The sequence below is a fragment of the Bombyx mandarina genome, chromosome A1 (assembly GCF_030267445.1).
Source record: "Bombyx mandarina strain Sakado chromosome A1, ASM3026744v2".
NCBI lineage: Eukaryota > Metazoa > Arthropoda > Insecta > Lepidoptera > Bombycidae > Bombyx > Bombyx mandarina.
In genome coordinates this window covers 13,047,753-13,062,479 of record NC_143234.1, presented here as the reverse complement: position 1 = coordinate 13,062,479, position 14,727 = coordinate 13,047,753, and the positions used below count along the sequence as shown (strand labels likewise).

General features: G+C 40.8%; 1 protein-coding gene across 1 annotated transcript in view; it reads left to right on the top strand.

The window, feature by feature from the left end:
* Nucleotides 1–14,727, top strand: part of fid (class I SAM-dependent methyltransferase fire dancer) — a 60,985-nt gene that overhangs the window by 27,825 nt on the left and 18,433 nt on the right. The window contains exon 3 of the mRNA XM_089739225.1: nt 5,887–6,087. Coding sequence (XP_089595351.1) covers nt 5,910–6,087 — 178 coding nt within the window. The 5' untranslated portion in view covers nt 5,887–5,909. The remainder of the gene's footprint in view (nt 1–5,886; nt 6,088–14,727) is intronic.

The window sequence follows — 14,727 nt, the reverse complement described above, 5'->3', positions numbered from 1 at the left end:
ATCGTTGTGGGGACGCTAATGAAAAACGCTAAATTTAAAATTTCAGCTTTTAACTACGACTACTATTATTATTAATTTTAATAAATCTTTATTTATATATATTTCTTCTATGCGTGTGTTTGTCACTGAACTCCTTCTAAGCGGCTGGACCGATTTGAATGATGTTTTTTGTATGCGTTTGGGTGGCACCCTGGATGGTTTAGATTCACAAATCAGCCCGGCATATGGCGCTGCAGTCGGTATCTACGTTGTTTATCTTTCCTAGAAATAATTTATATGGCAAAACAACGTTTGCCGGGCCAGATAGTAGGTACGTAATAAATACACTTGTGATTACTGATTCCGTCATTGGCAATATCACTCGTAACAGTGATTTTGGGCAAGGGTAAAATTATGGTTTAATGTGATGAGCGGACTTGTTTGGTGTCAGAGGAAAGCTAAGACTCGAGAATGTTACGTTACCGTAAACTGTGAACTCTAACAAAACTTTAGTCAGCAAAGAAGCATTTGTTACACCCGCTACGAGGTTTTGCTAATCAAACAGAGATTTTGCTCGATAAATCTTATTTGTGAAAATTGAAAAGAAAAACTATAATACAACATTTTTTTATTGCTTAGATGGTTGGATGAGCGCACGACCTATCCGGTGTTAAGTGGTTACCGAAGCCCGTACATTAACAACGTTAATGTGGACACGTACCTTGAGACTTTTTTAACTTTCTATAGTGCAATAGCAGCCCGAGCCTTCAAACCGAAACGCATTACTGCTTCACGGCAGAAATAGGCAGGGTGGTGGTACCTACCCGTGTGAGCTTGCAAGACACCCTACGACCAGTAACATCAGATAAGACAAAAATTGTCGACAAAATAACCATTGACCTATCCATTACTAAAAATTTAGCCACATCATCATAACATAATATGCATTGAGCAATTGTAATATTTGGCGATTTAATCGTTAATGTTGCACAAAAATATTCATCTAATTCTAATTAAGAAAGTTCTTGAGTGACGACCGCGTGACCGCGTTCCGGAAGACATCAGACAAGATTTTTTTTATTGTCCTTGTAGGCAGACGAGCATACGGCCCACCTGATGGTAAGTGGTGACCGTTGCTCATTGACTTCAGCAATGCCAGGGGCAGAGCCAAGCCGCTGCCTACCGCTTAATACTCTCCACAAGCCTCGCTTGAAGAAGGACATGTCATAGCGCTCGGGAAACACCGTGGTGGAGATCTCATTCCATAGCCGGATGGTACGTGCCAAAAACGATCTCTGGAAACGCAGCGTCGATGAACGCAGCGGTTCCAGAAAATATGGATGAACTCTGCTCCGATGGCGGGAGGTGCGACGATAAAAAGGAGATGAGGGATCATCTCAAACAGTTCCTCAGAGCACTCGTTGCATATATAGAATAATTAAGAAAATATTGTAAAAAGTACGGGGTGCTTTTAAGCAAATACAACAATTTCCAATTTGCTAAAAGAAAAAAAAGAAAGCCCTCAAATGAATTTGTTGTTTTGACTGTCGAAAGTAAATAATGGCTCTAACTGTTTAAAATATTGAATTGTCATCGGGCTCTTGATAGGTACGCCAAATTTCGAGTTAATCCGACGTTTTGAGGAGGGTCAAAATCACTCTCGCTAACGTAAATCGCAAGATAAGCTTTATACTATAAGGACACTAAAAATTTATTAAATTAACTTTTAATATTTTTGATTACACCCACACACACCCTCTTACACTCACTCATGCTCACACTCATTACACACATGGGTACATTAATACATACATTAATTTCAATATCACATTTTGGTTAATTATAATATTTTAAACTTCACATATTGTTACTTTTAACTAATTTATGAACTTCGGTTTAATTTTTGCCTAGTAATTTTGAACTTTTTTGAGACTGAAGTTTTATCACCTTTTTTTTAAACGCTAGGGAATCCATTTACGGATATTCGGTCGAGGGAGGTTTTATCACCTAGTTGATAGCAAAGATGCAAAGTTTTGTGTTTCTACTTCTATGCTAACAAAATAAATCAGTAGTTAAAATAAAATAAATAAATAAGCTTGCTTTTATATAAGTTTCGAAAAAGAACATTCGCACCTACGCGTCAGTCTGTCGAGCAATTTCACTCGCTCGAAGATCTTCCGTAAACGTGAGATTAAACCTTAAATAAAACGTAGTTAGACTTATGCCTTAGAAGTTTTTATTAATGTTTGGTTTGTTGATATTGTTTCCGGTTGTCGTGGTATTAATGTGAACTCAAATTTGTATGCAGTTGGAACAGCGCCCCTAGCGGCAATGTAAGCAAACTTCCAACTCCATACAAATTTGAGTTAGCTTTTACGCTATCGAGAACGCTAAAAAACTCGCACTAAGCACACTGATGCAAGGGTCGTTTGGCCACGCATTTTTTTTTTTTTTTTCCTACCTAAGCTGAGAGCCTTGAGAGGCTATATCAGCGTAACCCTAACTTTAGTAGGTGAGCTCACGGGGCTCAAACCTGACGATGTTGCTAACACGAACCCTAGCAAGAGTCGTGCTTCGCAGAATCTACCACCGGATCGGAAACGCGACCCACTGAGAAGATCCGGCGAGAAACTCAGTGGGCTGTGTCTGAGAGTTAATTTACTCGTCGAGCCCTTCGTCGCAAGCGACGGGTTCGACGAGAACGGTGACCGGTGCTTGAAGTACCTAAAAGCACCGTTAGTGGATCGGGAGGATCCGAGATAACGTGTTTTGGGCGACGTCGACTGCTTTCCATTCTGTCCGCAGGATCGGGAATGTAGTTACCGGCGGCCACGATGAGAGGGTTCTCGTGTCGTGCCGCTTTATCGAAGTGGCGCATGGACGCCGACTGAAGATACTTACTGATGGACTCTAAGTCCAGGTCGTCATGGAGGTCGACGTTCCTGACGAACCACGGGGCTCCGACGGCTATCCTGCAAAAACGGGATTGAATAATTTGAAATGTTTTTAGGTGTATGCGGGCCGCGTGAGCGAACACTACACTTGCATAGGTCATGACGGGGCGTATGCAAGTTTTGTAGAGTGTCACCTTATTTCTAAGGGACATTTTACTTCGCCTACATATCATCGGGTAGAGACGTCCTAGAATGAAGGCGGCACGGTCGCGTACCGTCTTAATGTGGGGGCGGAATGTCATCCTACTGTCGAGGGTGACGCCTAAATATTTGACCTTCGGGGCCCACGGTATGGGCTGGTCGAACATCGTGATCGGGCGAACGGCGGGGGCGGGGGTATTGACGCGCCTAGTCGGGAGGGGGATGCTCAGCGTGGTGCTCGGAGGGCGACCCCTTTTGAAGAGCACCGCTGTGCTTTTCGTGGGGTTAATGTCGATGCGCCACTTCCGGAACCACTGTCCCATGGTGGTAGCTGCGGTCTGAAGTCGTCGATGAAGCAACGCCTTCTTCCTACACGAGTAGTAGATGGCGGTGTCATCGGCGAAGAGCGCCAGATGGGTCTCCGGAGACCGGGGTATATCGTTGATATACAAACTGAATAGTAACGGGGAGAGGGCGGAGCCTTGCGGGACTCCGGCTGTGACGTGACGGGGCCGGGAACGCGTTCCCTCGACTCGATATCGGAACGAACGGTTCGACAAGTAGTCTCGTATGATGAGCACGAGTCTGTCTGGCACTCCCATGTTATACAGTTTGTATATCAAACCGTTGTGCCAGACTTTGTCGAACGCCTTCGCTATATCGAAGAAGAGGGCTCCTGTCGGAATGGTGGCCACGCACTAATGCAAGGGTCATTTTATATCTCATTTTTTTGGCAGACGGGTAGCATAGCTCAAGCTCGCGTTGGTTAAATAAAAATGATTTAATATTCGATTTAAATTAACATTGAAAAACGTTGGGGCTGCAAAAGTACATGGATTCTGTGGAAGTCGTCGTGACCTAAAAGATAAGGCGTCTGGTGCATTCGTATATAGCGATGCAACGATGTACGAATACCGCAGGCGGATACCAATTTTTCTAATGAAATACGTACTTGACAAATGTTCATGATTGACTTCCACGGCGAAGGAATAGCACCGTGTAATAAAAATCAAACCCGCAAAATTATAACTTGCGTAATTACTGGTGGTAGGACCTCTTGCGAGTCCGCAAACGCAAGTCTAGCGGCAAACATAGCCAAACGTTCCAACTCCATACAAATTTGAGTTAACTTTTACGCTATCGAGAACGTTAAAACTCACACTTAACAGTTTTTCCGGACGCGGCGAGTGAACGGGGCGGTCTCGAAGTTTGATAATAAAACAGCATACGCTCTCAACACATGTCGCATTCTGTTCACTAACGACATATCTTTAGTCGTGACGTGACGTCGCCCCTAATAAAACCGATCCCTTAGTAAGGGCTCGCTTCGAAATGATTTTTGTGTTGTTTTTGTTTTTATAGGTACATCTATAGGCATATCTATAGGCACATTTATAGGTAGGTGGGTAGACAAAAATGATGCCTTCCTACCACAATACTTTTATTAATTTTTTATATACAAGTGTGTACTATATACTAATATATACTGGTGATAGGGTGCAATGTGAGCCTGCTAGGTACCACCACTGCCAATTTCGGCCGCAAAGCTTTTACCTATTTCTGCCGTGAAGCAGTAATGCGTTTCGGTTCGAAGGGTGGGGTAGCCGTTGTAACTATACTGAGACCTCAGAACTTATATCTCGAGGTGGGTGGCGCATTTACGTTGTAGATGTCTATGGGCTCCAGTAACCACTTAACATCGGGAGACCTTTATTCGTGCATAAAGTAGAGCCCGTTGAGTTTCTCTCAGGATCTTCTCAAAGGAGCGCGATTCCGATCCAAAAGTATAATAGAATCACTCGCGAAGCAGCTGCTCTTTACTTAGTAGGCCTTCTCTAAACTAACGAATTTGTACATAAGTCCTAGCCAAGAAGCAACGTCGAGGCAAGGGCCGCGATCGTCCCATTAAAAAAAAAACGCAGGTCAACGAAAGAAATTGAAATCAACAAACCACAACTAATTAAATCAACATCAATCAATTAATTCTATCTCATAATCGAATTATCCATTCATAAATAGACTACCAGTAACGAAGTCACGGAATTCCAATAAATTACCGAGAATTCTTGCTCGTTTCAAAATTTAACGCGAGGAGAATTAAAAAAAAAAGTATATTTGCAACAGACTGCAGATTACATTGAATTCTCGATTAAATTGCAGAAGAAAAGTTCTAAATGGTTTTTACGCCATTACATTTTTCTTCAGTACCGTTTTTTTCGTAGATAACCGACAGACGAACTCACAACAAATAAAGCCAAACATTAATACCATTATCGAGAGATAAGGTTCAAGTGCTGTAATTGTGCATTGCAACTGTAACTTTTTTATAATATGGGTATGTATTTCATTGTTTTTATTGTTGTTGTTGCAGTTATTGTTGTTATTCTAAACTCAGATAATGATTGGTCGGTCTGATGCTGGTGTGCACGTCTCTCCGCAGGTGCCGGCGGAAGATCAGCGCCCCAGTACCGATTGTCTCGGTACTGTTAGGCATTGCTGATCCGCTAACCCTTTCAAAGCCTCGTTTTTTTTCTTTTAATTTTTGTTTCATTTTTTGTAAATTTATGTTTGACATAAATGTTTATTATTATTATTATTATTAAGTATCAATCCGCGGGATGACTATTTTTTCCTTACCCATTTGCTGGTAGCTTACGGGGCTATTCCAGCTTCTCACGAACGGGTAGGTAAGCTCACGGACTCATGAATGAATTTGCTAACACTAGCCCTAGCTAGAGCGGAGCCAAGCCGCTGGCTACCGCTTATTAACTTCGACGAAAGGAATCTCTTAAGTGGTCCGAATGTGTTTCAGCGCGGTGCGATGGCGATGCGGTGATGGCGGATGGCGAGGCGGAAGCGGTGGCGGGCGAGGAGGCGGCCCGGAACGCGGGGATCGAGCGCACCTACGTGCACGACGTGTACGACCTCGCCGGCGAGGAGGACGGCGCCGCCGCTCCGCCCGTGCAGGCCTTCCTCTCTGAACTCGAGCCCGGCAGCCTGGTCTGTGACGTCGGTGAGTGAACAAGTCTTTTTGTTATACTGATGTTATACTTTGAGTCCGCACAGGTAGGTACCACCACCCCGCCTATTTCTGACGTGAAGTAGTATGCGTTTCGGTTTGAAGGGTGGACCAGCCGTTGTAACTATACTGAGACCTTAGAGCTTGTATCTCAAGGTGGGAGTCGCATTTACGTTGTAACGACTTAATACCAGGTAGACTGTGAGCTCGTCCACCCATTTAAGCAAAAAAAAAAACTTAAGGATTACTGGAGGCCCGGAGGTCTTTCCAGTTTCACTAAGAAATCAGGTCGGTCGTAACAAGCAAGGTATGTGGAAGAAGGCCCAGATACGTACCACTCTCAATACTTCAGTCCCCGTTGCTATCCACACAGCCGAGGATAGGCAGGAATGGCGCAGGATAATACAGGAGGAAATTGTTAGAGAAGGCCACGACCCTCAGCATTGAGGATTATCGACGCAAGGGGGAAGAAACCAGGACAAGTGGACGAGCAAGGGCTCAGCTAGGAGCGGAGAGATTTGCTATGGACAAGTCATTCTCCCCTAAACCACCTTTCAACTGTAATTAAGATCAAATTCTAAACGAATACACTAATTGTGTTAATTGTTAACTTTTATGTTTTGTTGTGTTGAAAAACGATATTTATATTTAAACATATTTTTTTTCAATCTCGTCAAGCACACCACGCTCAACTTTTTCCTGCACCGATTCTTGTCCACCCGTTGGTTGGATGGGAGAGATCACTCTTAGTGATAATACCACCTATTTTAATGAACAAAAATACTAACTCAATGATAATCTCTTACGAGGTCCCCGCGCCTAAGGGGGCGTGCGGGGTATGTGGGGCTTGACGATCTCCTAATGTTGGGAGTAGACCGCGGGCCCAAAAAGTTTTAGGACCCTACTGCACTAAACGACTCCCCTGCACTCTTACACCCGACGTCCGATCTCCGTCCGGGGTCAGAGCCCGGTCAGAGCAGGGGGTTCAATACATTAATAAAACATTATTAAGCTGGAATTATTAACCGCGTCATGGATTCCGGTAAGACTTGGATCTAAAAACAAACAGAAAGATAAGATTTGAACCAAAACTTAGCTCGAAGGTAGAGGCTCCAAGAAAAGAATAGATTGGACCGGATTTTACATAAGGTCTTTTACTGACTTTGTGTCTTTACTATCACTATCTGCTTCACGGCAATAGGCAAAGTGGTGGTACCTATCTGCGCGGGCTCACAAGAGGTCTTACTATCCGCAATTACGCAAATTATATTTTTTTGGGGTTTTTTATTTATTTCTATTACACGACGTTATTCCTTCACCATGGAAGTTAACCGTGAACATCGTAGAAGTCAATCGTAAGCATCTGTTAAGTAAGTATTTCATTAGAAAGATTGGTACCAGCCTGCGGGATTCGAAAACCGGTACATCGCTCGATACGAACACACCGGACGTCTTATCCTTTAGGCCACGACGACTTCAAATATATATATAATATATACACGACTATATACACGGTTTTTAATATTAATACCATACCACGTTTTGTAAAAGGTCGTCAATTTGTTGAACTTTAACTGAACTCTGAAGTCATCGCTTACACATTTTTACCGAGAAATTTCATTCGGAACGTGTAACTAACGCCCACGCGTTTCAAAGGACAGCGAGTACATAGTTATAGGCTAAATGTGTGTACGTGTAATCGGGCATAAAGGGTTTTTTACTTAGGTACATTACTGCCACTAGTGAAAGTTCGTGTTTTGGGCTAGGGTCTCCGATAATCCTCGATGTTGAGGGTCTTGGCCTGATAAGGCTTTCTTGGGAATATACACATGATAGGGTCCCACGTTCTTCCATGGCAATGCTTTCGGAAGAGATTTAGTTCTTCGATGTCGCTGAAGCCTTATTTGGGTCCGCCTAATTAACCGACGCCCGACTCCACTTCGATAAAGCGGCACGACACGAGAAGGGTTCTCGTGTCGTGACGCGTCTCATCGTGGCCGCCGGTAACTACATTCCCGATCCTGCGGACAGAATGGAAAGCAGTCGACGTCGCCCCAAACACGTCATTTCGGATCCTCCCGATCCACTAACGGTGCTTTTAGGTACCTCAAGCACCGGTCATCGATCTCGTCGAGCCCTTCGTCGCAAGCAAGTAAATTAACCCTCAGACACAGCTCACTGAGTTTCTCGCCGGACCTTCTCAGTGGGTCGCGTTTCCGATCCGTTGGTAGATTCTGCTAAGCACGGCTCTTGCTAGGGTTCGTGTTAGCAACGTCGTCAGGTTTGAGCCCCGTGAGCTCATTTAAGGTTACGCTGATATAGCATCTCAAGGTTCTCAGCTTAGGTAGGAAGAAATAAAAATAACGCCTGACATTCCGCGTTGACTGTTTTACGGTAGAAAGGTCGAACTCCAACTCAACCCTCCTCTTTTCTCATCCGGGCTTGGGACCGACTTTAGCAGAGTAGGGCTCGGGCAGGAAATCAAAAAGCCGGGCAGGTATCACATATGTCTTTCTTTCGCGAAGCATCTACCAGCACCTAACATCAAATAGTTGCCGAGCCTCAAAAACATCACAAAATAATAACCGCCACTCAATCATGTGGTCGAAATCTCAATAGTAAAATAGTATAACGATTATCTCCCATTATCCGCCCGACCACCCCCCCCCCCCCACCTTGTCCTTCAAGTAATATTTGAATAAATCTTCCAATTAATAACTTAGTTTATCCATTAAAACATGTACTGTCTATCTTCTTTAATAACAATAAAACTAAATTATTATAAAGCGAACTATAAAATTCGACGAAACCTGACCGCCCACACATTCTACGGAATCTAGTAACAGCATAATTTAGCGGTATTATAATCGGGAGTTTAATTACATTATCGTCATAGCGATCGCGCTCTGTCAGTACGGAATCTTGCTTTACAATGAAAAATTTGTTACGCGTAACTTGAAAATTTGTTTCGCGTTGCGTGACCTAACTCTAATTGAACTTAATTTCAAATTCAATGGAAATTGTGAACTATGTTATTTATATATATATTTTTATTACGTACCAACATGCTATAAATCAGCACAGCTCATTGCAAATAGCACATACATTAACCTCACACTATAGGCTAACACAATGCACATGCATTGGCGAAACAAGCGGTTCATTATTTGGTTCAAACCAAAATTAAATATAAAGAAATATATGTATGTGTATGTGTATATATGCGTTATAGTCGATAAACGATTCTAAGGCTGTAAAGGACAATTATAACCAAAAATTAAAAAGTAATTGTTTGGTTTGCGTGGAAAAGTAATTATTAGTCAAAATTAAATCTACTTTTACGGTTTAATGTTGCGTATTTACATTTTCTATCAGTCCGTCGTCCATGACGAAGAAAACTACATATTTTATAAACGTCGGAAATAATAAAGTATAATGACAACAAAATAAACGCGATATTAACGAGATTAAATTAAAAGTGTTTTTCTGTGTCCGTATCGTGTAAAATGAAAAAAAATTAATACTAATATGTATAAATAAAATTTGGCAATGATTTTAATTCAAAAATATGTTCGGGTTCCATTCAATATGGGCCGTGTGATACTCACATAGTATCTTAAGAATTGTAGAACGTATAAGCATACAGAGGTAGGTACTAACAACCTGTATTCGTGAGTGTTTACCGTCCTTTGCGGACCTCTAAACGCCAAAAGACATAGCCTCTGAATACTCTCCGCAAATCTCATTTGAAGAAGGATGCGACGTTAACCTAATTTATTTAATGTCTCAAGATGGTATTCTAGTTACGTTCCCAAAATAAAACATTCGCAAGCACAAGTTAAATATAGATGACGATTGCGATTACGATTCCGTTTAAAAATAAGTCCGCCGGTTAATTCAAACATCCCGTGCAAATGTCAGGAGTCAACTGTGGGCGGCTGTCTGTCGGTGACAACAACACTGGCTTGCGTAAGTCCTGCACCCGACGTACTACAACGAAAACTCACATTAATCACGATAATTCAATTTACATTGTAGTAGTAGACGATGCGTCTAATGTTGTAGGGTATTTTGTATACATACAATCATACATAATACAATGAAGCTAATATACCAATCTCTCACGTCATTTCGGATCCTCCCGTTTCACTAAGGGTGCTTTTAAGTACCTCAAGCGCCGGTCACCGTCTCGGGTTCGGCGAGTAAATTAACCCACAGACACAGCCCACTGAGTTTCTCGCCGGATCTTCTCAGTGAGTCGCGTTTTCTATCCGGTGGCAGATTCTACGAAGCACTACTCTTGCTAAGGCTTAATGTTAGCAACGTCACTAGTTTAGAGCCCCGTGAGCTCACCTACTCGTTCTGTGAATCTAGAATGACCCCTCGAGGTCACTAGATAGAACAGGTAGGACAAATCACACCAAGCTCAAATAGGCTGCGTTGGTAGATGACAAGCATACGTCCGCCTTGTGTTGAACAGTTCCCGAAACCCAGAGACAAAGTGATGACCCGTCTTGCGACGTGACGTCAAAATCTTAGTACAATTTCAATATCGGCGGATCCTTCCTTCCAAGCAGACAAACGGAACAGTGGTACCTTTTTTCCACTACCTAATCGTTAGTAGCCTAAGCAATTATCCTACTACATTGGGCTTGGTAGATTAGCCTCTATCATTTACCCCCTATAATTAAAGCGATTTTTAAGTGCTTACTTTATAAGTGTTTACCGGAGTCCATAGACATCTACAAGTTAAATGCCGCCACCCACTTTGAGACATGAGTTCTAAGATCTCATTTTTAACTACCGCTGACCCACCCTTCAAAACGAAACGCATTACTGCTTCACGGCAGATATAGGCAGGGTGGTGGTACCTATCCGTGCGGACTTGTATGACGTCCTACGAGTTAAAAAGGGGTCTGACCACAGCCGAAATCTTCGTTCATCTCACAATCTTCTTCTTCGCTGTCCTCCACATAGTTCTGACTTTTTACATTCTTCATTCACAATTCAGTCTATTCTTCTATGGAATGCGCTCCCACTCAAAATAAGGTCGGCCACTACACGTGAAGCGTTTAAAACGAAGGTTCGAGAACTGTTTCTCAGAGAGTTAGCAAAGTCATCTGATTGATAATATTTGTTTATATATGTTTTTATATGTATATATTTATGTATATCTATATATTTATGTATATGTATTTATTTAAGTACGATGTATTATGTATGTTATATATACACATAATATATGTTTAAGTAATATCACCTTCACACTACACCTACCAAGCTTCATCTCTGCACTCCCCTAAGGTAGACTGTTAGAGAATGCCTATGGCATTAAGTCCGCCTTTATACTTTCTAGTATAAGAAGTTATAAATAAAAAAAAAATAAAAAAAAAAAATTAAATTCAAGCATTTTCGCAGATCATTTATCCCGCCACCGCCCGCCCGCACACATTACAGAACAAAAACCAAACACTACGTATTGTATTGATGATTATTTTATATTTATTTAATACCCACGCCATAGAATTAGCTAGCGGACTTTATTACTCTATTACCCACGCGTACTAGAGTGGGCTTATAGCCTCGAGCTTAGAAATTTATTATATTATCTTCTTTTTTGCCACGTACCATCCAGCTATGGAATGAGCTCCTCTCCACGATGTTTCCCGAGCGCTATGACATGTCCTTCTTCAAACGAGGCTTGTGGAGAGTATTAAACGGTAGGCAGCGGCTTGGCTCTGCCCCAGGCATTGCTGAAGTCCATGGGCGACGGTAACTACACACCATTAGGTGGGCCGTATGTTCGTCTGCCTACTGGGCAATAAAAAAAAAATTAAGCTATCTATTATAATTTATTATAATATTCTGAAGATCAGAATCGTAAAAAGAACGCCGCTTTGTCTTTGTTGATCAATACCTTGCTACGAATTCTTCGCTTCATATTCTTTTCAATATAGCAATCATCTTAATGTGTTGCCGGGATCGAATTAAAAAAATCTTGTTTTTTTTTTAAATTACATATCCGAAATCGTAATCAATTTAGGTGAAAAGACACGAAATGGGATAAAATGAGTTGCGGTAAGATGAAACAAAGTATAATAATAAATAATCCATTACGCTTTGAAACGCTAATTTAACAAAATAAAGTAATTGGCACAGATGCCTGCGTTAAATTCATCTTTAATAGTTTATCACACAGAAAAAAAAACGTATGAGCTAACCATAAATGCATACGTGGTGAGTTTTAATGTTACCGAAGTGCCAGCGAGAAGTATACCAGCTAAATCTTTCTATAACCTACTAAAAAACTTTGGCTTGTCAAGAACTTCCGCAAATTCTATAATTGAATAAACATCTAAAGCCGCACTAGTAAGTTCCTATCCAATCTGGCTAAGCCGGAATAGGAATGCAGGGAATGATGACGAGCGTAATGCGCATTGATAAACCTCCTTAGACACTAAGATCGCAAGTCCACTGACATTCTCCAAATTCATGGATTGCTAAAATATCCGCCTGGTCTCCCGATAACCAATTCGCTTGGTAGTTAGTGTTTAGATGCTTCATGTTTATTTGGATTATTGTATTTCTTAATTTGCAAAAATGAATTGTAAAAACTGATTAGGGCAGATTAATATTAATAAATGAAAAAAAAAACTTTTGCTAGTGTATATTTAGGCTGCGTTCATCGACAGCGATAGTGCGTTTCCAAAGATCTTTTTTGCCACGTACCATCCGGCTTTGGAATGAACTCCCCTTCACGGTGTTTTCCGAGCGCTATGTCATGTCCTTCTTCAAACGAGGCTTGCGGAGAGTACTTAATGGTAGGCAGCGGCTTGGCTCTGCCCCTGGCATTGCTGACGTCCATGAGCGACGGTGACCATTTACCATCAGGTGGGCCGTATGCTCGTCTGCCTATAAAGGCAATAAAAAAAAAGTTTAATTAAAAAAAATAGAATGTCTTTAAATTGTAGAGAACGTCTGGTGGAGAAACAAAACGCCGACATTAACTTTTATGACGGCGAAAAGTGATTAATGTTGAAATAAGGAATGCTAAGGACATCCAGTAGGCTTAGTGCGAGTTTCAAAAATCGAATCGAATGACTCGCATCGAGTGTACGCTCTTCACGGTGAAACGTGCGGAGCTCTGAGTGCGAGTTACTCGATTTGCAGGACGTTTATTCATCTTTAGAAGCAATAATTTTTTCTTTTATATTGGTAGCATGCAAGTTTTTTTTTAAGGCGTTTAATTGAAATGCCAAGCTTTCTAACGATATTTATAATTAGTCGGGTAATGGGTAATGTACCTGTGCTTAGTGCGAGTTTTTTTAATTACTCAGTCGATGTTAATGTTATGTTTAATTTGTGTGAGTTTGTATCAGTGCCACCTAGTGGTAAGCTTATGAATCTCATTTTGTGGGAGAGAGAAGGTTTGTTTATGTTGCTGTCTCATGTATCGAATAGCTTTACCGAAGTGAGCCTCTCGATTATTGTATGTGCGAGTGCGAGTTACAAATTAATGGATTTTGAGAGTATTTCTTCACTTTCAAGCAAGTTAAGTAGTCACTAAAAATTTTGCCGTGAAACCAATACAATATCAAGATTTTTTCTTTCGTTTTTAATAATAATGTTGTTTTTTAAGGTTTTATCTATTCTAATGGTTTATACACATATATTTTTTCGGTTAGAAAATTTTATAGACGTCTAGCTAGTTGTAAATACATATTAATTCTTTGCTTTTTCATTTAATTCTTATTAAATCATTGCTTTTTTTTAAAGAGTTGTTTGATGAGAGAGAGAGAGCGAGATAGAGTTGTTTTTTTTTTTATTGCTTAGATGGATGGACGAACTCACAGCCCACCTGATGTTAAGTGGTTACTGGAGCCCATAGACATCTACAACGTAAATGCGCCACCCACCTCGAGATATAAGTTCTAAGGTCTCAGTATAGTTACAACGGCTACCCCACCCTTCGAACCGAAACGCATTATTGCTTCACGGCGGAAATAGGCGGGGTGGTGGTACCTACCCGTGTGGACTCCCAAGAGGTCCTACCACCAGTGAAAGAGTATTCTTTATTGTACAGAAAATGAATAAATATTGTGAAACATTTTTTCTTGGTCTTATCGCTAAGAGTGATCTCTTCCAGACAACCATTAGATGGGCAAGAATAATTTCGAAATGAATTGCACACTGTGTATCTATCTATTATAGAAATATATACACACACGCACATACACACGCGCACACACACACGCGCGCAATATACATATTTACAGGTACATACGTACAGATTTATATTTATAAATTATATAGAAATTTGAACAATGTAATAATAATTTTGCTTCTTTACACATTTACAAATAAGGATGGATGCTCGTAATAATTTTAGTATATTTGGGCCACCTAATGAAGATCATCAACACTATTACCGTAAATACAATCATTTTATAAACGTTCAACGGGTAAAAGATTAAACCTATGTAAAACATAATTTCTTTAATAAAAAAAAGCTGAAATAATTACCTATTCCAAGATTAATTATGTTAAGTATGTCTAAATATGTAATTACAATTAAATAAATTCTATAATAAACTTCTAATTCTAATACTTCTATTAAAGTTACTAAAAAAATAT